Genomic DNA, 25,714 nt, shown 5'->3' with positions numbered 1-25,714 from the left:
TCAGGATTCGAGAGCCACGAGACGGACTAAGAAGCAGTGAGGGAAATGGGGAGAACGTGGATCCAAGGTGCACCAGACTGGGCTGGGTTTCATTTCTCTCCTTGCCCACGCCGCCTGGGTTCTGTCCATCCCTAACCATCAGAGTGGAACAGAACTCTACGAACCAGCCCTTGGATAGGCCAAGGCAGAGCTGCAAGGAAGCGAACTTGCAAACGTCTTTGAATAAGCGGCCCTTCCTCCCTCCAGGCCTGCCCTGCATGCTGCCTAGATGGGAAAGGGGTGGCTGGCCGGCCTGCAGTTCCCAGCGTTTCCTCAGAGGAGCCCGTCACCGGGTTCCCTCTCGGCCCTCTGAGAACAAAGCTCACCTTTTCCATTTGGAATTTCCTGAAATGAAGTGGAACGGATGGAGTGATCGCCTTCATTTTCAGCTCATGCTTTTAATCACACTGGTGGTTGGTAGTTTTTGTCAAGGGGGTGCTTTACAAAAAGCCAAAGAGCCTCTGTGCACACCTGGGACACAATTAAATGCTAATGCTGGGCATGCAGGGCAACGGAGCCCTGCAGCTGTCACCTGGGGCTCTCTAATGCCAACTGGCTGTGACACATACATGGAAGCGCTCGGTTATGTATCAGATTTACCTGTTGAATCTTTCAGTCTGCCTGGGAGACCTTTCCAACCCCAGGCGGGGTTTGGCTTAAAATAAGCCAAGCAGGAAAACCAGCATCACAGGAAGGCTTCTGGGCCCCGGGCAGCAGTCCTATTTGCCCAAGTCTGGCTGGAGGTCAGTCCCGCCTTAGTACGGCAGGACACGATCTCCACTCCTTCCAGGGTCTTGCTTCAGGCCTGGGGCAGTAATGAAGGCCAAGAGACAGACTGGGGTTGGCCACAGCTGAGAGAGGAACGTGTGCTATGACCACTGTGAGGAAGACAGCACTGAAGAAAGTGGCTTTAAAACATTTGCCTCCTCCTTGAATCTGTACCATCTCACCAGACGGCACGGCTACGGGCCTCCTGTGATGGTACGGAGAAAACTCACACTTTGGAAGTCTCAGCTGCCGACCTTTGCCCATGTGGGCTCAGAGATCTGCAGGCAGAGAACATCTGGAAGGCAGAGATCGTTGAGTCCAGTTCCCTCACCGTACAGATGAGACAACTGAGAGCTGGAGGGGAGGCGGCTCTCCCAGGGCCACACAGCTCCTTCAAGCCAAAGCTGGGTCCTGACCCCAGCCCAGCCATCTGTGCACGAAGCCATATGACTTCCCACTCTTCTGATTCCAAAAAGCGCCTCATCTCCCCAAGCCCAGTCCCTCACTTGTAAAACAAAGACACGGACGATGTCTAAATCACAGTTGGTGTCGGGGTTCGTCAGCTCGGTGGCGCCAGCAGCAGAGATGGTAAGAGTCACGTAAGCCCACGAACGACCAAGTGGAGACCAGAACAGCAGGGAGAGGAGGTGGGGACATGACAAAACCCTTTGCCCCCGTCAGTACTCATCTTCTAAGAGCTGAAGGCTCTTTGTGAATGTGTTTCCATTTAGCAAAGAAAGCCACATGCTCACACCACTGAAAGCCGCCCTTCCGTAGCTGGGTAGCAAATTAGTGCAACTCCACATCCGCCAGCTGAGCGCCTCGTGGAACCCTGTCACTGCGAGGCTCGGGGCAGAGTAGGAAGCACGAGCACAGAGCGGCCAAATGAGATTAAACTCAACGACTATTTTTCATGAGACAATGAATCTCTTGAGAGATAATAAAGAAGGGAAGGAGAGACATGAGTCTGAAGGGATGGGAGGAGGAAGAGAAGGGTCAGGATGGGGTCACGGGTTTTCTAAGTTTGTGCTCCTTAAGACCCACTGAACATGGAATCGTTTTTATTTCCATAAGCTCAACTCCAGTGGGGGACATACTATTTCCAAGTCTGGTCCCAGGGGATTGCTTAATGAAGTTAAAAGAAGGACAGCGATCATAAGCCGAATGGCTACTCTCTTTAAACCCTGCACGAGTGGAAACAGAGACTTTTGTTTTTATAAATAACCATTACTGAGCCTTCAAAACTTCCAGTTGATTTTGGTGGGGCTCAACTTAAATGACCAGGGACCAAAGATATTAGCTCTGCCCAGCAAGGAGGAAATAACTCCTCCTGCCTCAAGTCACCGCTCTGGTGACTTCCGTCACAGTCAGTCAGTGATGCTACAGCAACACTGGCAAAACCTTTTCGTTTTCTTCACTGAAGAAAGGGAGGAAATGGCATTGACCACCAACTCTGTAATCCTGGCTGACTTCGAGGCATAGATGTGGTTCCAAAATAATTAGTTAACGAGTTAATTCATCGCAGTGCCCTCTGTGTGATAAACGCCAAAATCGCTGGGTGGAGAAGCCAGCAGCAGAGGGACTTTCCAAACCATTCTTTATTCGCATCCCATCTACTTCCAAAAGACGATGCGAGGTGGCTTACAATAAAAGGCAAAAGTTGGAGTAAAGTGCAAACTTTACTGGACATCACCAAAACAGAGGATGTCCTCAAGAGCATTTTTTTTAATCCAGAGATGCTTCATTTATCTTAAAAATATTAATCCTGATACCAAGTTCTAGAAAAGCAACCAACAGCAAGCTAAAGTCATCGAGTCTGGGGGGAGAGACATGAGTACTTCTATTTATTAACTCATTTATGCCTTCAGCTCACAGATCCTTATTGAACTACCACTATCTTTTTTAACTGAACGTTTTGAGACAACTGCAGATTCAAAAGCAGCTGTAAGAAATAACGCAGAGATGCCGTGCGCTCTTTATCCAGTTTCCCCAATGGCAACATCCTGCAAAACTACGGTGTGACATCACAACACGACACTGACACTGATCCAGTCAGGGTACAGAGCATTTCCATCACCACAAGGTCCCTCCTGTTGACCTTTCAAGACATCCTCCCCAGCCAGGTTCCCTGTGGCCATCACTAATCTGCTCTCCATCTCCATAATGTCATTTCAAGAGGGCTACAGGAATGGAACCATTCAGCACGTACCCCTTTGCAATTGGCTTTTTTCGCTCAGCATAATTTCCTAGAGATGCATCTCAGCTGTTCTCTGTATCAATAGTTTGTTCCTCTTTATTGCTGAGTCATATTCCACAGTATGGATAAACCACAGTTTGTTTAACCATGCACCCACTGAAGGACACCTGGGCTGATTCGTTTTTGGTGATTACAAATAAAGCTGCTGTGAATCTGTGTGGGCACAAATTTTCACTGCTCTGGGATAAACACCCCAGAGGTCAAGTGCTGGGTCATACGGAAGTTGCACGTTTCATTTTATAAGAAACAGCCCACGCTGTCTCTCCAGAGCGGCTGTACCATTTCTCACTCCCACCAGCCCCCCAGTTCCTCTCTGTCTTTACCAGCACTTGGTGTTGTCACTATTGTGTTTTTTATTTTAGCCATTCTGATAGGTGTATAGTGATATATAATTATGATTTTAATTTGCACTTCCTTAATGGTGAGCGATGTTGAACATCTTTTCATGTGCTACTGGCCGTCTGTACATCCGCTTCAGGGAAATGTCTGTGCACGTCCTTTGCTCAAGTTCTAACTGGACTGCTTCTCAGTGTTGAGTTGAGCATTCTCTGTCTATCCTAGACGCTGAGTCCTTTGCTGAGCATGTAGTTTGCAAGCATTTTCTCTCAGTCTGTACCTTTTCTTTTCATCCTCTTCACAAGGTCTTTCACTGAGCAGAAGCTTTTAATTTTGATGAGGTCCAATTTGTCAAGTTTTCCTTTTACAGACTGCTTTTCGTGTCAAGTCTGAAGGACTCTTTGCTTAGCCCTAGATACTCAAGATTTTCTCAAGTTTTTTCCTAAAAGTGTAAAGCTTTATCTCTACATTTCAGGCTATAATTCACTTTCAGTTAATTTTTCAATAAGGTGTGAGGTTTAGATCAAGGTTACATTTCTGCCTGTGGATGTCCACTTTGTCCAGCACCGTTGGTTGAAAGGCTGTCTCTCCTCCACTGAACTGCTTTTGCACCTTTTGTCAAAAATCAGTTGCCCCCAACTATTTCCTAGAGACTGTCTTACACTTCAAAGTGAAAACAAAAATAAAGCACGCATCTTGTTACTAAGGAGCTTACCATTTAGAAAAGCTAATGACATACGCATAAAAGGCTAGAGATGAACAAAGCAAGGATGCAGGAAAAAGAGTAAAAAAAGAGTTAGGAGGATACTAAGATGACTTCTGGGGTGGGGGTGGGAAAGCATGGAACATGGAAAATCCTTCGCGGATTTCATTTTAAGGAAAGAAAGGGAAAAAAATTAAATTAGAAAGTTACGACTGAGATCCCATTGCCCCCCCGAGGTCAGTAATTAGTAAGAAATTATTCTCTGCTGCCTGTGCAGCAGGCAGCAAGTAGATCCGGATTCTCCCACCTGATACAGAGAGGGAATCCTTTAACTCTGAACCACTCCTCAGAAGGAAACTCAGTGTCCAAACGCATTAAGGTCACTCCTTTCGTCCATAACCGTCTACCGAGCACCCACCATGCGCCAAGCACTAGGCAGAGAGCAGCGAACAGGCAGGCAGCACCCTGTCGGCGTGGACGGCTCCACTGAGAGGTTCTCCGTCAGCCCCAGCTCCACGCTGCGGGTTAACCCGTGGCCCTGGCCGTAAGAAGTGAGCCCCGTCCCTCCTTCCTTCTCCACGAAGAGTGTGTCACCAACTGATTAGGATCTTGCCCCAGCCCTCAAATCTTCAGCCCAACCCAAAGGCTGGCTAGGAACTTAGAAGTATTACTTTTTAAAACAATTTTTATTTTATTGAGGTCATAATAGTTTATAACACTGTGAAATTTCAGTTGTACACTATTATCTGTCCGTCACCACACATATGTGCCCCTTTACCCCTTATGCCCAGCCCTCCAACCCCCTTCCCCTCTGGTAATCACTGATCTGTTCTCTTTGTCCACCTGTTAGTTTATCTTCCACATACGGGTGAAATCATACAGTATTTGTCTTTCTCTCTGGCTTATTTGGCTTAACATAATATCCTCAAGGTTCATCCATGTTGTTGCAAATGGGACAATTTTGTCCTTGTTTATGGCTGAGTAGTATTCCACTATATATATATACTACATCTTCTTTATCCATTCATCAGTTGATGGGTACTTGGGTTGCTTCCACGTCTTGGCTATTGTGAATAATGCTACAGTGAACATGGGGTGCACAAGTCTCTTTCAATTGTTGATTTCAAGTTCTTTGGATAAATACCCACTAGTGGGATAGCTGGATCATATGGTATTTCTGTTTTTAATTTTTTGAGAAATCTCCATACTGTTTTCCAAACTGGCTGCACCAATTTGCATTCCCACCAGCAGTGTGTGAGGGTTCCCTTTTCTCCACATCCTCGCCAACATTTGTTATTTTTTGTCTTGGTGATTATAGCCATTCTAACAGGTGTAAGGTGATATCTCAATGCAGTTTTGATTTGCATTCCCCTGATGATTACTGATGTCAACATCTTTTCACACTCCTGTTGGCCATCCTTATATCTTCTTAGGAAAAATGTCTTGTTAATATCCTCTGCCTACTTTTTGATCAGGTTGTTTGTTTTCTCGTTGTAGAGTTGTGTGAGTTCTTTATATATTTTGAAGATTAACCCCTGGTTGGATATATGATTTGCAAATATTTTCTCCCACTTGGTGGGTTGTCTTGTTCATCTTGTTCCTGGTTTCTTTGGCCTTGCAAAAGCTCTTTAGTCTGATGAAGTCCCATTTGTTTATTTTTTCTTTTGTTTTCCTTGCCCAGGTAGACACAGTATTTGAAAAGATCCTTCTAAGACAGATGTCAAAGAGTACTGCCTATATTTTCTTCTAGGAGTTTTATGGTTTCATGTCTTACCTTCAAGTATTTAATCCATTTTGAGTTAATTTTTGTGGATGGTATAAGATAATGTTCTACTTTCATTCTTTTGCATGTGGCTGTCCTGTTTTCCCATCACCATTTATTGAAGAGACTTTCCTTCTCCACTCTATGTTCTTAGCCCCCATGTCAAAGATTAGCTGTCTATAGACGTGTGGTTTTATTTCTGGGCTTTCAGTTCAGCTCCATTGATCTTTGTGTCTGTTTTTTTGTCCCACTACCATGCTGTTTTGATTACTATAGCTTTGTAGTATATTTTCAAATCAGGGATTGTGGTGCCTCCAGCTTTGTTCTTTTTTCTCAGGATTACTTTAATTATTTGGGGTCTTTTGTTGCCCCATATGAATTTTAGGATTCTCTGCTCTTTTTCTGCGAAGAATGCCTTGGGATTCTGATTTGTATTGCACTGAATCTGTAGATTGCTTTAGGTAGTATGGACATTTTAGCTATGTGTATTCTCCCAATCCATGTGCATGGAATATCTTTCCATGTCTTTATGTCATCATCAACTTCTTTCAATAATGTCTTACAGTTTTCACTGTATAGGTCTTTCACCTCCTTGGTTAAATTTATTCCTAGATATTTTAATCTTTTTGTTGCAATTGTAAATGGGATTGTATTCCTGAGTTCTCTTACTGATAGTTCATTACTAGAGTGCAGAAATGCAACTGATTTTTGTATGCTGCAACTTTGTTGTGGTTGTTATTTCTAATAGTTTTCTGATGGATTCTTTAGAGTTTTCCATATATAAAGTCATGTCATCTGCAAACAGAGTGTTTCACTTCGTCCTTGCCAATTTGGATACTTTCATTTCTTTTTCTTGCCTAATTCCTCTGACCAAAACCTCCAGTGCCATGTTGAATAAGAGTGGCGAGAGTGGGCACCCTTGTCTTGTTTCTGTTCTCAGAGGAATGGCTTTCAGTTTTCCCCCACTGAGTATGATGTTGGCTGTGGGTTTGTCATTTTTTGGCTTTATTATGTTGAAGTACTGTCTTTCTATACCCATTCTATTGAGTTTTTATCATAAACTGATGTTGGGTCTTGTCAAATGCTTTCTCTGCATCTACTGAGATGATCACATGATTTTTCATTCCTCATTTTGTTAATGGGGTGTCTCCCAATGACTGATTTGTGGATGTTGAACCATCCCTGAGTCCCTAGTATAAATCTCACTTGATCATGATGTGTGATCCTCTTCACGTACTGCTGTATTTGGTTTGCCAATATTTTGCTGCAGATTTTTGCACCTATGTTCATCAGTGACATTGGCCTGTAATTTTCCTTTTTTGTGTTGTCCTTGTCTGGCTTTGGGATCAGAGTGATGCTGGGTCATAAAATGTGTTAAGAGGTGTTCCATCTTCTTCAATTTTTTGGAATAGTTTGAGAAGGACAGGTATTAAATCTTCTTTGAATGTTTGGTAGAATTATCTAGACAAGCCATCTGGTCCTGGACTTTTATTTTTTGGGATGTTCTTGATTACTATTTTAGTCTCTTTACTTGTGATTGGTCTATTCAGATTCTCTATTTCTTCTTGATTCAGTTTTGAGAGTTTGTATGAGTCTAAGGATTTGTCATTTCTTCTAGATCGTCCAATTTGTTGGCATATAGTTTTTCACAGTATTCTATTCTAATCCTTTGTATTTCTGTGCTATCTATTCTAATTTCTCCTCTTTCATTTCTAATTTGATTTATTTGAGCCTTCTCTCTTTTTTCTGTAGTGAGTCTGGATAAAGGTTTGCCAATTTTGTTTACCTTCTCAAAGAACCAGCTCTTAGTTTCACTGATCCTTTCTACTGTCTGTTTTTTTGTTTGTTTCAATTTCATTTATTTCTGCTCTAATTTTTATTATTTCCCTCTTTCCACTGACTTGGGCTTTGTTTATGCTGCTTTTTCCACTTTTGACATGTGTAGTTTAACATTGCTTATTTGAGATTTTTCTTGTTTGTTAAGGCGGGCTTTTATTGCTATGAATTTCCCTCTTAGGACTGCTTTTGCTGCATCCCACATGAGTTGGTATGGTGAATTTTCATTTTCATTTGTGTCGAGATATTTTTTATTTCTCCTTTAATTCCTTCAATGATCCATTGTTTGTTCAGTAGCATGTTGTTTAGTCTCCACATATTTGTGACTCTCCCAGCTTTTTTCTTGTGGTTGATTTCTAGTTTCAGAGCATTATGATTAGAAAAGATACTTGATATGATTTCAATCTTCTTCAATTTATTGAGGCTTGCCTTGTTTCCCAATAAATGGTAGATCCTTGAGAATGTTCCATGTGCACTTGAGAAGAATGTGTATTCTGCTGTTTTTGGATGGAGAGTTCTATATATGTATTAATTCCACCTGGCCTAGTTTTTCATTTAATTCCTCTATTTCCTTGTACTTTCTGTCTGGATGATCCATCCATTGATGTGAGTAGCACGTTAAGTTCCCCTACTATTATTAGGTTGCTGTTAATATCTCCTTTTAGGTCTGTTCATAGCTGCTTTACGTACTTCGGTGCTCCTGTGTTAGGTGCACGTATATTCACAAGCGTTACATCCTTCTGGTGGAGTGTCCCTTTTATCATCATAAACTGCCCCTCTTTGTCTCTCATTGCCATTTTTATCTTGAAGTCTACTTCATCTGATATAAGTATGGCAACACCTGCTTTCTTTTGTTTGCCATTAGCTTGGAGTATCGTCTTCCGTCCCTTCACTCTGAGCCTGTGTTCGTCTTTAGAGCTGAGATGTGTTTCCTGGAGGCAGCATGTTATCGGGTCTTGTTTTTAAACCCAGCTCACCATTCTGTGTCTTTTGATGGAAGAGTTCAGTCCACTTACATTTAGAGTGATTACTGCTGCATGAGGGCTTAGTGCTGCCGTTTCATCACTTGTTCCCGTTGTCCTGCACGTCCGTTGTCTCTCGTCCGTGTATTTTGGACTGCCAGTTCAGTTTGGTGATTCTCTATGATGGTTTTCTCTTTATTTATCATTTTTGTCTCTTCTGACTTTGTTTAGTGGTTACCATGAGGTTTGTATAAAAGATCTCGTAGATGAGACAGTCCATTTTCTGCTAGGCTCTTATTCCCTTAGTCTAAGCAGGTTCCATCCCTCTCCTCTCCCCCTTCTAAGTTATTGTTTTCACAACTTATTCCATTTTGAGTGGTGAGTTTGTGGTTAAAATGAAGCAATAATAGTTATTTTTGCTGTTTTCCTTCCCTTTATCTTTAATGTTATCACTGTTTGCTAGCCTGTTCTGATAGAGAGCTGTAGTTTTCTGATCTTGTCTGCCTATTTATCTCCTTGCTCAAGCCTTGTAAAGTCTTCTTTTTTTTTCTTTCAGGTATGAGGGCTTTCTTGATCATTTCTTGTAAAGGGTGGGGGGGAGTCTTGTGGCGATGAACTCCCTCAGCTTTTGTTTATCTGGGAAAGCTTTTATTTCTCCATCATACCTGAAAGATATTTTCACCGGATAGAATATTCTTGGCTGAAAGTTTTGTCTTTCAGAATTTTGAATACATCATTCCACTCTCTCCTAGCCTGTAAGGTTTCTGCTGAGAAATCCACTGAAAGCCTGACAGGAGCTCCTTTGTAGGTTCATTTCTTCTGCCTTGCTGCCCTTAATATTTTTTCTTTGTCATTGACTTTTGCCTGTTTTACTAATATATGTCTAGATCTTTTTACATTGATGCAATCAGGAGTTCTATTAGCTTCCTTTACTTGTACTTCCAGCTCCTTCCCCAGGTTTGGGAAATTCTCTGCTATTACTTCTTTGAACAAGCTCTCTGGCTCCTTTCTCCCTCCCTTCTCCCTCTGGAATACCTATAATCCTTATGTTACATTTTCTAATTGAGTTGAGTATTTCTCAGAGGATTGCTTCAAGAAATACTACTTTTAAAGGTTGCCACCACCTGATCTAAACCAAGAGATAACAGCAGATTTCACATAATCACAATTAATGTGAACCCGAGGAATCAGTTTTTGGGCACCAAGAAGTAAACCTGCTCTAAGAGGTGAGCTGCAAGTGCCCCACTGACGAGGTTCACCCTGCTTTCCAGAGACTCATTCCCTGGGTGTGACATTTCTAAGATCAGGTGACTGCTCTGATCCCTTACATTTTCCTTACTTTTATTTTTCCAAAATGGGGAATCACTGTGTCTAATGCAATAGCAATCGCCAACCACTGCCTCAAACTCACGACTTTGCAAGCAGTATTACAACTGGCAGTGCATGGTGCAGCTTCACATTTGGGAACAACAGAGAATTCTCCTTGGAAAGTGGCAGGCGCTGCCCTCCTGCAAGAGCTGCTGGGGGAGCTTGGCCCGGATGCTGCTGTGGTGTTCACTGCCCTGGCCCCATGCCAGGGCTTGCCCACACACCTCCCTTAAGCATCTCTATCAAAATCAAGGCAGATAAGCAGCCCATGCAAGACAAATTCCCCATATCCCCCAATCACATGGCAAATCCTGATGCTCAGAATTCCTGGAGCAGCCAAAGCCTGTAATCAATCCCAAAGAGACACAGGCAGCTCTTGGCACAGTAACCCCCAAACATATGGATCCTTTCAGGGCTGGAGTATCAGTGCAGATATCTCCTTTTGAATGGGGGGAGGGAAAGCACACATTCTTCAAACCATCAAGTGTACCAACACCTCTTTAAAATAACTATCCCACAGTAGAAGCATCAGTTCCTGAGGCATGGAGCTAAGGAGGCCAGGTGGCCCTGACGGTTCCCCAGACAGGAGAGCGGCTGAGCACAGTGGGGAGCACGCGGGGCCGGGAGGAAAGGTCAGGACAGCTCTTCCCTCACAGCACCGCCGGGCACAAAAGAAGCATTTACAGAAAACATAATGAAACCAACCCACCTGACCGACTTGGGACGGGAGCGTGCGAGCAGACACCTCCAGTGGGAAGATTTGCCAGCAGGAAGCACCTCCTCTTGGGGACGGGGAGCCCCTAGTCCTACATTTGATGTTTCATTAATGGCTGGTAAACAAATTCCGAGCTTCTTTCAATTTGCTCACCAGGGAAGAAAAAGTGTGACTCTTCTTTTTTCCCAACTGGGTGCTTTTTTAAAGGATCAGATGATCTTTCACTGTTCAGCGTATATATTTGATTTCCTTCCCTTAATATTTGTTTGACTCCTTCTCCAGCGGGGACCGGGTGCGTCGGAAGGGCTTGGAGAGGTCGGGCTTCCCCGCAGCTTCTCTCAGCACCTCGGGGCTCCGGGCCCGCTGCGCTGGCTCTGCTGTCAGCAGCTCTGGCTGCCGCGGCGGCACACGTGAACTGTCTTCCCGCCGGCCCCGCGGGTCCTGGGGTGTAAATCAGCGCAAGCTGGAGACAGGACCGGCCTCACAGAGGATTCGGTGCTCCTCCCACTGAACGCAGCAGCCCGAGCATGTGGAGAGCGCCCCAGGGAGAAAACCCGCTCGGCAAGGACGACTCACCTCAGACCACAATCTTGCATGCGTCTCCTCCGAGGGAAGCTCTGCCTACGCCTTGAGGGCGGGGATGCTCAGGAAGGTCAGTTGTTCGGCCCATTCCTCTTCTGAGGACAACAGTCTCTATAAGGGCAGCTCTGCAGGTACTTAGGAAAGTGAAAAACAGAGGAAAAGACAGACAGGTGTCCTCTTCCATATTAATATTGCACTGATACTGGGGCGAGGCCCAGGGAGGCCCTCAGAGGGGACTGTCACTCAGACGTGATAAACAAGGCTCAAAAAGAGCTTACGGCATCAGCTTCTTCAGATATTTAATGAAAAGGGCACAATGCAAGGCCTAAGATGTCTATGGTTTTCAAAAAGCTCAGCTTTGGCAAAATGGTTCTGGCTACACTGCAAAGCTTTAGAGTCAGACCCAGCACAAAGCCGACGGGGAACCATGAGTCCAGTGCCCACAGCCCCCAGCAACCTTGGACCAACTCTGGGACTGGCTCCACGCGCACTGCTGCAGTCCACATCCAGACGGGAGGAGGAAACAATCGAATTCCAGATCTTTCCAGTCACCTGCTGGGGCAGACTCTGAAGGCTCAAGGATCCGCGTGAGCCGAGGGCTGGAAGAGCGGGAACCTAAGGCGCTGGCCCTCGCCGAAGGCCAAGATGCTTCCAGTGACGAGATCACTCACCCGCAGCAGAGGTGGCCTGGCATTCCGGGCCCCCCTGTAGGACACTTTCTCATTAGTCTTGGTTATGTGAAAACCGAGTTCCTCGGTGCCCTAGATGGACTCACAGGGTGGGCCTGGCCGAGAGCCCACGGCAGGCTGAGCTAGGCGGTTCCACAGACCAGAAAGAAAACCTTTCTGAAAAGACTGTCATGGATTCTCACCAAACCCGAGCACGTTTTCAGATTTCGGACTCTGGGGCTTAAATCTAGGGAGGAAAGCAGTTAATCTCCTCCCAGAAGGACCATGACCACAGGTCCGTGAGATACCAGCTTCAGACCAAGGCCAAGACTGGTTTCACATTTGTTTCCCAAACCTGGTATCCGTGGCACTTTCACTGGCAGGAGGTTTGGAGAAGAATGGACTAAAGGATGGAGATGGTCTCTTTTTTGTTGTTTTTAAGTTATCTGCTAGCTTTTAAAAGAGGTTATGAGCTAGCCCTGAGGGCCCAGTGGTTAAAGCTCGGTGTACTCCGCTTCAGCGGCCGGGGCTCAGTTCCTGGGCATGGAAGCACACCGCTCATCTGTCAGTAGCCATGCTGCGGCAGCTGCTCACATAGAAGAACCAGAGGAAGTTACAACCATATACGAATAGGTACCGGGGCTTTGGGGGGGGCGGGGGAAGAGGAAGGAAAAAAGGAGGAAGATTGGCAACAGATGTTAGCTTAGGGGGAATCTTCCCCTGCAAAAAATAAAAAATAAATAAAAGAGGTTATTATGAAGTCTGACTCTACGATAGGCTGTTCCCATCTTTCAGCTCTTCTAGTGAGATGAGGAAAAGTGGGAGAGTTTATTTGGAATCACAGATTCTATCATCTCTCCCACTCTCCCTGGATGAACATATGGATAGCTATAAATTTCACCAACTCTGTTTCAAACGTAACTGTTACACGGAGCCTCAACTCGAACTCTCAGCTGAGCTCCCTCACCACAAATTAAATCTGGGCTGCAAGTAAGCTTGTCTTTTCCTCTCAGTCCCTTTGAACAGCAAACCTACAGATTTTCCACTACCACTCTCTAGCCGGCTCTCGCTGTCTTCAGTCTCTCTCGTCCCTAATTCATCCTGTGATCTGAGTGCTTTGACCACACAACTCTCCACAAACTGACGATCCTTAAACTTTACTAGCTGCCTTTACTTTACTGCCTTAAACTTTCCAGCTGGCCTCTTAGCCTCTCAGCCGGCCCTGTACACAGCCAACCTAGCTTCCACTCTTAACCCCAACTCAATGTCCCCCTCTTCCCATCAATCTGCTTGCGACTGCCCCAGGCAACCCCACAGGCCAAGCTCATTCTCACCATGGGGCCTCCCCTCCTGCCTTCCGCTCCCAGGAAAACCCACCCAAGGATGGGTTTATGTTCTCCTGAAAAAAAGTAGGGCATTCCATGCTATTCTGCTGTCTTCCCATGATTCTTTGAGAGTATATATTTGCCATTACCTTAGGAAGTTGTGTACAAAATAATACAGACCAATTCTCATAATTTATTAGCACTGAAGAGGTCTAACCAGCCTCCACCACCTACGGGACACCCAGACAGTAGAGGAAGGCACCCGCATTTTGTGCGCCTAACAACACACAGCCGCTCTTCACCAATTCCCATTCCCACATGAAGCACTGACTTTATAACCAGTGTTATCAGCTAAGAGTGTCTCACATCTCTCAGGTGAAAAATGTCCAGCACTTAAGTGCTACTAATAACTTTTACGGTTGGAAAAGAGATCAAAGTATAAAAGGAAAAATAAATCCACAGGCTTCTACGTTCAGCCAAGTCTGCATGGCCCATCTTCTGCCACATGTTTTAAACTGTCTCTCTTACAGGCGGGGGAGGGGAGGGGGAACAAGTCGCGTTTTATTTCCCAGCCCTTTAGGTCTGAAATAAAACCAGACAGACTTGAAAAACAAAAAAAAAAAATCAAACATTCAAGTAACACTATACACTGCTACTGTCCCCCCGGAGTTCCTCGCAAATGAGGATCAAGAACTCAATAGATACTTTCCTGGTAAAATACATAAACAGATAAATAAATTATCCTGGGCTGAAAAGGCCCTCCACATCTGGTAGCTCACTAGAGCTTGTCAAACAAGTCAGAAACACGCAGGGCCAGCAAAGATCACGCTGCAGCTCCCGACTCCGGGGCTGGGGGGGGAATGCGACATTCCCCCAAACTCTGCCTTCCAACAGGGAACGCGACCCATTTGAACAGGCAGGCGACCCCTGTGTTTTCCTCCCACTAAGTAAATAATGACGCCCAGTTCTAGGGCTCTGAATCCAAATAGCTGTGTGCTCAAGTCACAGACAGTGGAAGGAACACGGCCTTTCCTCCGTGGTCTGGCCTTTCGCTCCCAAGAACGCGCTCTGGTGCACATTTAAGGGTCCTATTCCACGTCCACTTAGCACCTTAAAGAAGTAACTTAACCTCTTCGCACCTCAGTTTGCTCAGCAATAAAGCGTGAATGACGGGATGTTGGCTGAGGTCCCTTCCCCTTCCGACACTGTGTTTCTTTAAAACAGAGCTTTCCGACTGGGTGCTCGGAACGATTAACAAGCATGCAGAGAGCGCCCTCAGCCAGATCAGGGGAGAGGCGGGGGTCACATCTCTGCCCAGCGCACAGCGCTGACATCACTCCTTGTGCTGAGGAGGAACAGGGCAGGGAAGAGCTGTAGCGGCTCGAACAACTTCCTCCCGGAAAGGGAGGCAAGAGTTCACCATCGATCGTTTTCGAGCTAACGGTGCAGGGAGATCTTCCCCGGCCTCTGACTCCCACGAGGCCACATTGCCTTCTCCGGGCTCTGGGAAGTCGCATCCGCGAGCTGCCCTTCAGGTGTGTCCCAGCAGGGAGCCACGGAGCCTGGTGCTGTAAAGTGCTCTCTGCAAATCAGTTTCCAACCGTCCAACGAACGCGCCGCCTCAAAACGCCCTCACGTTTGTGAGAAACGGGCTGGCACTGTGGCACCGGAGTCCACGAGTTCGCCTCGGAAGAGGCCAGCGGAAGAGGGACCAGCGCAGGCCCTGGTTCCCCACGTCTGCTCTGCTCGTCCTCAGTGAAAGTGACTGCTGCATCCTCCCCTCCGCTCGTAATGTGTTGCTGCCCTCCCACACACATCCCCAGACCCTCGACGTGTGGGCTCAGTCTCAGGAAGGGGAGGGAGCTGGAAGTTTCACGCCTCCAAGTCTGATAATTCCTCACGTGGAAGCACACGTCAGGGGTCCCCGAGAACCCGCCCACCCGAAGGGGCTGCAGGAAGCCACGTGGTCTATTCTGTCTCCAGGCAGGACCAGTAAACCCACCTGAGATCGGAAGACCACTGGTTTCCCCTTTCTGAAAAATTCCCGAATGGGGAGACGTCCCTGTCGCTCCAGATTTCTCGAAAAATTCTTTGGAGCCACAGTAAGAATGGTCTGTTGCATGGTTTCTCTGATTCTCACATATTAAATACTGAGCTTAAACTATTCTTTATTTAAACCAGGATGATGAATTTAACTTAGGCAAATGATAAAGGCTAGAGGAAAAAACCCCAGAAGAAATGGAGATGCCTATTTTAGAGAAGCAGCAGCAGGGGAATATTTTGATTACATTGAAACTAAAAGTGCCAGCCTTGCCCCACTGACCTCACAAGATCATTAACCCTACAACTGCAGAACGCACACTCTCCTTAGGTGCACATGCAACACTGACCAAAGTAGGCCTTTCACTGGGCCATACAGTCTCGATAAACTTCAAAATAATGAAATCATATGGAGTATCTTTTCTTTTTTTTTCTTTTGTGAGGAAGATTAGCCCTGAGCTAACATCTGCCACCAATCCTCCTCTTTGTGCTGAGGAAGACTGGCCCTGAACTAACATCCATGCCCATCTTCCTCTACTTTATACGTGGGACGCCTGCCACAGCATGGCTTGGTGAGCGGTGTGTAGGTCTGCACCCTGGATCTGAACTGGTGAACCCCGGGTTGTCAAAGCAGAACGTGCAAGCGTAACAGCTGCACCACCAGGCTGGCCCCAGAGTATATTTTCTGACCACAGTAGAATCAGATCAGAAGTCCGTAAGAAAAAGATAACTTTAAAAACTGACAAAATGGGGCCAGCCCTGTGGCCGAGTGGTTAAGTTCGTACCCTCGGCTTTGGCCGCCCGCGGTTTCACCAGTTCGGATCCTGGGCGCGGACACGGCACCGCTCATCAAGCCACGTTGAGGCGGCGTCCCACATGCCACAACTAAAAGGACCCACAACTAAAAATATACAACTACGTACTGGGGGGCTTTGGCGATGAAAAGGAAAAACAAAACCCTAAAAAACAAAAAAAAAACCTGACAAAAGTAAGCAACATACATTTCTAAGAGTATGATTCAAAGAAATTACAATGGAAATTAGAAAATATTTTAAACTTAAGGATAATAAAAAGATGACAAGTCAAAACTTGGGAATGCACCTAAAACAGCAATTAAGGAGAAATTTACAGCTTTAAACGCATTTTTAGAAAAATAAACACTGAGACCAGTGATCTAAGCTATCAAGTCAAAAGGCTAGAAAAATAACAGCAACTTAACCTCATGAAAGTAGACAAAGAAATTAATCAAGAAAAGAGCAGTTAATGAAACGTAAAACAGATATATAGTAAAGAAAAATTAACGAAATCAAAAGCTGACTCTTTGCAAAGATTAGGACATTGGCGTACCTACAAGACGGATCAAGAAAAAGAGAGAAAACAAAAATGACCACTGGCAGGAATGAGAAAGAGCGCACCATCCAAATCCTACAGACCTTAAACAATAATATGACGAGTGACTTTATAGTAATACAACTTACAATTTAGACGAAATGAATAGATTCCTTGAAAAACACAATTTGTCAAAATGAACACAAGAAGAAGTGGAAAGTGTAAATAGTCCTGGAGCCATTAAAGAACTGAGTGTGCAACAAACGTGCTGGATGCTGCCTGAGAACAGGGGCCACGTGGAGTGGGCAGCGTAGGAGGACAGCTGTGGGTACCCGCTGCGGTCCCCTGACCAAGCTTCGAAGACTGTGGCAGCTCTGCATACTCTCCCCTTCCTTACGCACACAGACACCCATCTACTCATCTCCTCTTCTTGTCCAACTACTATTGGATATAAGAATTATCGCTACAACTTATGCAGTTCACACAACTGACACAAATTTACACAACTTCTTCTTCAGATGTCTGTGGTTTCCTCAGCTTCCTGAGTCCGTGAGTTTAATGTCCTTTGCCAAAGTTTGGAAGTTTCCAGCCATTACTTCTTCAAATACTTTCTCAGCCCCACACACTTTCTCTTCTCCTTCTGGGACTGATGACATGAATGTTCTATCTTTGTGACTGTCCCACAGGCCCCTGAGGGTCTGTTCATTTTGTTTTCTTCAATCTATTTTCTCTTTGTTGTTCAGACTGAAGAATTCCTTTGACTTATCCTCAAGTTCACCAATTTTTTCCTGTTATCTCCATTTACCCACTGAGCCCATCCAGTGAGTTTTTTTTTTTTTTTGAGGAAGATCAGCCCTGAGCTAACTGCTGCCAATCCTTTTTTTTTTTTTTTGCTGAGGCAGACTGGTCCTGAGCTAACATCCGTGCCCATCTTCCTCTACTTTATACGTGGGACGCCTACCACAGTATGGCTTGCCAAGCAGTGCCATGTCCGCACCTGGGATCCGAACCGGCAAAGCCAGGGCTGCCGAAGCAGAATATGAGCAATTAACCGCTGTGCCACTGGGGTGGCCCCCATCCAGTGAGTTTTAAATTTTGGTTACCATAACTTTCAGTTCTGAAATTTCCATCTGGTTCTTCTTTATATCTTCTGTTTCTTTATCAAGACTTTCTACTTTTCCATTTGTTTCAACAGTGCTCATAATTGCTTATTAGAGGATTTCTATGATAGTGGTTTTAAAATTCTTGCCAAGCAATTCCAACATCTGTGCCATCTTGGTGTTGGCATCTGTTGATTATCTTTTCTCATTAAAATTGCAATTTCCCTGGTTCTCAGTATCATGAGTAATTCTGGATTATATCCCGAACATTCTGAGTATTACTATGAGACGCTTTCTTTTAAATTCTCTATTTTAGCAGGGAAAGCTCCCTGCTTTCCTGCTTAGGTTCAGAATCCACGTGCCGGACCCCTTTTGAGGGCTGTGGATTGCCTATCAAGTTAGTTTTCAAAGACTTCATAACACTCTTCTCGTCTGCCCAGCTTGTGTGCTACCCGGGGGCTAATGTGACACCTGGGTGGTATTCCTCACCATCAGTTATTTCTCAAAGCTTCTGAGCGTGGATTCTAGTCAGTTTCACGCACGGGCTGCTTTGGAGGGAGTGGGGAGTGCACCCAGGACCTTACACACAGATTTAAAGGATCCCATTTTCAGCTTCCTCCTTCCTATAACCTTCCCTCAACTCTCGAGTTGGGAAGGGACGAGGTGCCACCTCTTGGCTGTCTGTTGCGTGGTGCGGGCTGGCGACAGTGGACGGGACTCCTCCCCAGCAGTGTCTGAAGCCCTTTGCTGACATCCACTTAGTGTGGGGCACGGATGGTGACCTGTCCACCTCAGACCGCACAGTGGAGGAGTGTCATCTCTGCTCCTGTCTCCTGTTGCACGGGGGGACGGTCGTCAGGGCTCTGCGTGACAGCTTCCACAGTCACAGCATCTGCCTGGCAGGGACGAACACTTTCGTGGTGTCCACTGGCATAGAGTGGGTAGACTCAGAACGGTTCCATCTGCAGGGCTGCCCTCTTCCCGGTCCTTCGGCAAGGGAAGGTGGGTTTCTCTCGTCTTGTTTGTTTTTAATCTGTGCCTGTAAGTGTTACAGGCTTCTCTAGCACTGAGGCTGGGGTACACAGGAAGGGAGGGAGGGAGGGAGAAACCCACGGGAACTCATTGCAGGGCCACCCCTCAAGTCCCGAGGTCCCTAGCCAGTCTATCTTCTTTTCCCAGGAATAGGGTGAAATGTGCTTACTTGATCTTGTCCAGAATTCGAAGTCGACAATTTATTAAGTTACGAATATTCAAGTAGAATTGTGACTACATTAAAGAAAGAAGTAATAATTATCCAGAGATTGATATTACGACTTTTGGGACTTTGTGTCTCCCCTCTTGAGGGAGAGAATGAGAGGTCCTTATATGTAGAAAGAACAGTTGCATCGTGTCAGAAGAACAGAGATGTCACTATCGCCGTATGGAAGTTCAAACGTGCAGAAAGGCGTGTATCGACGCACAGGAGCCAAAGGGGCGGGCCGTGCTAGTCATTCACTGTTGTCTCACAGCCGCTCCCACTTCTACCTCTGCTGTGTGATGCTGGGCTAAGACCCTGCCAGTACTTCCCCTCTGCTGGCTGGCTTCCCGTTAGGTTCCGTCAACAGGGGGCACTCGAGAGGGACTGGAGAAATGGGGCAGGGAGCTACCTCCCACCTGCCGACAGTGTGGCGCTTCACCCCAGCAGTGGGAGGGGCTCCGGCCTCTTCAGCATTCCAGCACCAGCCCCATCTTGCCCCTCAGAGGCACGAGCACCGGCCAGCCAGCGGCCCCTTCTCAAAGGTCGAAGGCCCAGCAGTGGGTGTGGGGAGGAGGGGCTCCTCCAAGCACCGGATTCTAATAACACCATCCTCTTCCCTTCTCCTCTTTGTCCCTCCCCAACTGGAGGTGGCACATGCTTCCTGGAGTTAGCATCTCTTTACAGCTTCAGCATCCCTCTCTGCTCCCTCAGCTAATGCCTTGTATTAGAAAACTTCATCTATTAAATTCACTCTATTGAAACAACTAGTGTGCATTGCTTCCCTGACGGATACGGATTCTTATTTGTGAATATCAGAATATGAAAGAAATGCTCAGGGGTTTTTATCTTGGCCAAGGAGAGATTTCAACAAATGGGTGTCAGTCACTCCATCGGGTCCATGGTGGGAATTGACCGTGCTTTTATTTTAGAATTGCCCTAATGATTATGACACGGAAGATTTTTTCAAATGCTAGTATACATCCCTATATCTTCTTTCATGAAGCAACTCCTTACACCTTTTGCCTGTGTTTTATTGACTTTTCTTATTATTGAGCAGTTAGAGTTCTTTACATATTTTGGATAGTAGTCCTTTACCACGTATATGTCCTGAAAATATTTTTCCCAATCCATGACTTCCCTTTTTTTTTTTTTCTTAGAAGTGTTTTAAGCGTCGTCAATTTTGATGAAGTCCAACTTCTCCATGCTGGTTTCTTTTGTAAATCATGCTATTTGTCTCCTACTTAAGAATCAATGCCTAGACCATGTACACCAGGATTTTCTCCTATGTTTTCTTCAATTGTAATTCTTACATTTTTCTACATAAGTGTAGTTCTTACATTTAGGACTAAGATGCATTTTAAGTTCAACTGTTATAGACAGTGTGAGGTGAGGGTCATGAATTTTTTTTATATATGGATAGCAAACTGTTCAGCACCAGCTAGTAAAAAGACTGTCCCGTCTCTACTGAACCAACTTGGGTCCTCTGCTGAAAATTAATTGACCATACACGTGTCATCTATTTCTGGACTCATCATTCTGTTTCATCGATCTATATGTCTAATTTACACCAGTACCACAGTGTCCGGATTACCAAAGCTTTATAGAAAATCTTAAAATAAGGCAGTCCTGCAACTTTGTTCTTCTTTCTCAAAATTGCTTTGGCTTTTTCAGGTCCATTGTGTTTCCAATGCAATTTTAGAACTAGCTTGTCAATTTCAATTTTAAAAAAAGCCTCTAGGATTTCGATTGGGATTTCTTTGAATCTATTAACAATTTGGGAAGAATTTACAGCTTCATAAGCATAATAAGCAACTCTAGATCCTTACATACGGCACATTTCGCCACTTATGAAGCTGTTCTGCAATTTCTCTCAGCCATGTTTTTAGTTTTCACACCAAACATATCTGGCACACACTTTATTAAATTTTTTCAAGCATTTAATTTCTTACGCTAGTGCAGGAGTATAATTTTTTACAGCTTTTTGAAAATATAGTTGACATACAATAAACCGAACCTATTTAAAATGTATAATTTGAAATGCTTTGACATCTGTATAAAGCAGTAAGACCATCATCCTAACTAAGATAATGAACACATCCATTTCCCCTGAAAGTTCTTTGTGCCCCTGTTACTCTCCCCTCCTGCCCTTCACAGCTCAACCCTCCACCCCTTCTCCAGGAGACCACTGACCTTTGATGGCTAAAGATAAGTTTGAATTTTCTAGAGTTTTATATAAATGGAATCATAAAATATGTTCTTTTTCATCTTGCTTCATTCACTAGGAATTATTTTTAAATCCCTCCGTGTTGCTGCATGTGTCGACAGCTCATTCCTCCTGATTACTGAGCAGAATTCTGTTGTATGGATATACCACAATTAGTCTAATTAGTTTATTCATCAACTTTTGATAGACATTGGGGTTTTCCCCTCCAGTTTTTGGCTACTACAAATAAAAGCTGCTATGAATATTAGTGTACAAGTAGTGTGTATACATATGCTCTTATTTCTCTAGGGTAAATCTCCATGGGAGGAACGGCAGGGTCACATGGTAAATGCATGTTTAACACGTTCCTCAAGGAAGATTAGCCCTTCATTAACATCTGTGCGCACATTCCTCCACTTTATATGTGGGACGCCTGCTACAGCATGGCTTGATAAGTGGTGCATAGGTCTGCGCCCAGGATCTGAACCAGCGAACCCTGGGCTGCCAAAGCAGAACATGCAAACTTAATTGTTACACCACAGGGCCAGCCCTATGGTTAACATTGTAAACTCCCAACTGTCTTCCAAAATGGCTATATCCAGATTATGGATCACAGGAAAGTGGAAAGGCATGCAAGGTCACGATACTTTGCTTCATATCTTTCCTATGCACGCTGGTAATGAAGATTTACTCACTCCTCAAATATTACTGAGCAACTGCTGACAGGACTGAACTGGCTTAGGCACAGAGGATACAGCAATGAACAAGACAGCATGGTTCCTGCCCTTATGGGGCTTACATTCTAGAAGAAAAGCAGACACTCAACCACACTCTTCACAATTGATTACTTGCTTACAAAGAGGTACAGAGTACTCTGAACCTAACCCAGTCTGGGACGCTGAAAGTTTGAGATGGTGACATTTGAGCTGAACACTGAAGGATGAGTAGCAATTAACGAGACAGCGACAATCCTAACACACAGCGGTAAGTGTGACCAAGGAGGAGCCCTACGTTCCAATGTAACTCCCCCGTGACAGAAGTACTTGTGAACTGATTTATTTACTCACTTAATCAGTCAAGCCTGCTCCCAATTCCTGCATGAAAATAACCCTAAGCTCTAGCATAAAAAACAGGATTCAGGACAACTATCACCCACCACACAGCAGTGTACTCACCGAGCAGCCTCTGTGTGGCAAGTACTATGTAATTTTATCCAGCGTAAGGAAACCCTAACGAAGTATATACTGTTCTTGCCATTTTATGTAAGAATAAGACCCAAAGGGATTAAATAACTTGTCCATGGTCATAGACTGGTCACTGACAGAGCAGAAATTTTGGCCCAGAGCCATTCTAACTTTGTCCATAAAATGAATTACTATGCAATAAATAACTTTACAAAGTTACCCTAAAGCACCAATGGTAGGGGTGCCTGAGAAATTTATTTGTCTTCTTCAGCATCAAGATAACGTAGTGATGGACCACTGGAACGCGGATGGTTCTAAGCACGATTTTTGAGGACCAGGGGTCTCTGACGGGCTGGGATCCTCAGGAAAACAGTGGAGCGTCAGGCAAACTTGGACTCAAATCCCGGCTCTTCCACTGAGCAGCCGTGTGACTGCAGGCAAGTGCCCTCATCTTGCTTAGTCTTAGCAAAGAGAGAAAAACGACGACTGCTTTGCAGGTTTGGGACAAGATTGTAACGTATGCGAACCCCCAGGGCATCGACAGGAATAGTCAGTTGTACACAGAAGTTAGGAATGTTGTGCCTTCCAGGGCATCTGGAGAAGATTCCGATTAAGAGAGAAATGAGGCGTTTTCCTGGCCCCGACTCCTCTGATACACAGCTACTTCCGTAAAGGCTGTGTGGAGTGAACACGGGTCTTCAGAGGACAGAGGAGAAGACGCAGGCTCAGGCGCTCCGGGTTTTGTGCTCCCTCTCCTTAGCCCATTCTTTGCTGCTTGAAACAAACTCAAGGGCGAAGGAGATCCCACGTTTCCATATTCGTGATATCAAGGTTTCAACTCAAGGTTGAAAGAAATACATTTAGTCTGCATTTCCTCTATCGGACCTCATGCAGACCAATGGAAAACACGGAAGAGGCAGCCCTCTGTCCGTCTCAGCCACCTCATTCTGAACGTCCCCTCTGACCACAGACATAAACACATGAGTATAGTTTGAAGCCACTCATGCAATGAAGACAGAAAATACTGGCAGGAAAAACTGGTCTTTTTGCCAAGACTCGGCTAGAGAAACATGTAGGTAATTTGCTTTTTTAAAAAATGGAAATGATATTCATTCCAATACCCTAGATGTGATGATGGGAAAGACATTCTATGAATGAAAATAAATCAAAGAAGGCGAAACGTATGCTTTATTCACTACTCTCATGCCTTTCACTGGCCAGTAACTATATCGACAAGGGTATTACACATCAGCTTATTTCACAACAATTTCTTTTACACTCACATGGAGCTATATATACATATAAAACCTAGGAAAACTTGAATTTTTAATTTTTGGCGGTGGCGGTGGTAAGAGGATTCCTACTTCTTCCCCCTAAAATCCACTTTTAACTTAAGGGTTCGAAAATAAATTTCTCTAATAAATACAGGTACCAAATATGGCTTCATTTACTAAAATGTCATGATTTCTTAGAACCTCAAATTCAAGAAACCCTGAGTCAACTGAAGAAGACGGTTCCCTCTGCCCCAAAGGCGGGGTGACTCCAGGGGACAAGCCTCCCCACTTTGCCCTGCGCCAGCTGCAGCTGACTGATCTCTACCCTGTTTCGCTTGGGCCTGACGCACCGCCACACCCCTGCAGCGGCCCGCCTCTGCCTGTCGCCATCGTGCATCTCATGAGCATCCTCCCTGACAGAGCTCATCAATTCCTCTCGCTTTCCCCAGGCCCCGGCTCTGGCACTTTCCCCTGGGGAGACCTTTCCTGGTCTCCATACTTAACCCTTGAACCCAGCCTAATCCATCAGCCGCACCGAACGAACGGTGATAGAGAACGCTTCTCCCTGAAGACAGGCGGCCAGCCTCTCCACTTAAAACCCAGAAAGAAAGCCATCAACGGGGTCTGCTTTCTGTCTGTCAGTGCCGCCAGCTTCTTCACTTACTGACATTTTTATCGCTGCTGCGCCCAGCTGCCTGAGTCGGGGACGAGCTGCTCAAGGAGACATCAATTAAGCGCTTGTTAAATGCCACAGACGCTCTTTTGAAAACGTCCCCTGGGACTCTCCTTGGGAGTTCCCAAAACCGGTGGAGGGCACAGCTGTCATTTTGGAATAGGGTTTCCCCGAAGTTTCAAAGCACAGCTTCATAACCCATCCTCCCATGCACAGCTTTTGGACTCTTAGAATTTAGAAATTAGGACTTTAGAGAATGAAATATAACAGTCTTTCTTAGGAAAGACAGGTAATATTCGAGAGTAAATATTAAATACATAAATATGCTGCTTCAAACCTCCTTACCTCATAACCAAACTGCAGCTCATCAGAGGTCAGCATGATGATGTCGTCGTCAATGGCCAGGACCGCCTCCGTCTCGATCTCGTCGTACGGGAAGAAACGGTTACTCAGCTTGTTCTCAGCAGTCCTCACGACTTTTAACGGGACTCGGATTTTGGGCCAGAGAGAATCTGGAAAAAGACAAAGCAAGGTGTTGATGACTCTCCGAACTTCTCAGGAGAGAGAAAGTGGTGAAGGCTTCATATCACAACGAGAGGGAAGCACCAACTCAGCCACGGCTCTCATGCAATCCACACGTGTCACTGTGCAGGGGGACCTCGCCAACGTGTCTTTATAATATTTTATATTGTAAATATGTCTATCCTTCCAAGAGTACTAATTCTCAATACTGTCTCAACCAGAACGTGCAAAGGGGCTTCAGCTCACAGCTGAGAGACAGAGAGGCAGACGGATTCGCCCAGGATCACGGTGACAGGGGAGGGCTCCACCTGGACGGCCTCCGTCCCAGGCCGGGGCTTGAACGTCAGAACAGTGCCACCTCTGCAGAGCACCGTCAGGTGGGCGCACCCCTCTCATACCCTGCTGTAGCTCTGCTAGAAAGGACACGGCAGGTGCCGAGATGGCTTCCCCGGGTGCCCATCTCCACCACGCATCACACACAGCTACTCAGGCTGCGCAAACCTGCCCCTCACAACCCGGGTCCACTGAAGGAGCACAGCTTTCTCACTAGCGCTGTACCCCTGCGCAGCCCCCTACACTGGTTCAAGGGGCTCGGCGTCTCATCACGACCAATTTACAGAGTAAGTATCAAATTTCTAGGTCCAATTATGTGGGATTTTCTAGTATACTGAAGAAATACCAACCCATGACTTGCCTTCTATTTCTTCCCATAATCCTTTGAAATGATTGAAGCTATTCAACCGCAGGCTCCTTATTGTAAATGTCACGTTCAGCACAGCCTGAAATTAATCCTGCTCTGGTGCAATACCATGTCCTTAACCTCACGGTCCT

At 45.4% G+C, this 25,714-nt stretch overlaps 1 protein-coding gene across 4 annotated transcripts in view; it reads right to left on the bottom strand.

Annotated features, from left to right (window-relative positions):
* Positions 1-25,714, bottom strand: part of EXT2 (exostosin glycosyltransferase 2) — a 145,679-nt gene that overhangs the window by 15,888 nt on the left and 104,077 nt on the right. For all 4 annotated transcript variants that reach the window (XM_014861250.3, XM_070487567.1, XM_044749638.2 and 1 more), the window contains one exon: positions 24,707-24,873. In XM_014861250.3, coding sequence (XP_014716736.3) covers positions 24,707-24,873 — 167 coding nt within the window. The remainder of the gene's footprint in view (positions 1-24,706; positions 24,874-25,714) is intronic.

Source organism: Equus asinus, chromosome 17 (genome assembly GCF_041296235.1).
Source record: "Equus asinus isolate D_3611 breed Donkey chromosome 17, EquAss-T2T_v2, whole genome shotgun sequence".
NCBI lineage: Eukaryota > Metazoa > Chordata > Mammalia > Perissodactyla > Equidae > Equus > Equus asinus.
This window is presented reverse-complemented; position numbering and strand designations above follow the sequence as displayed.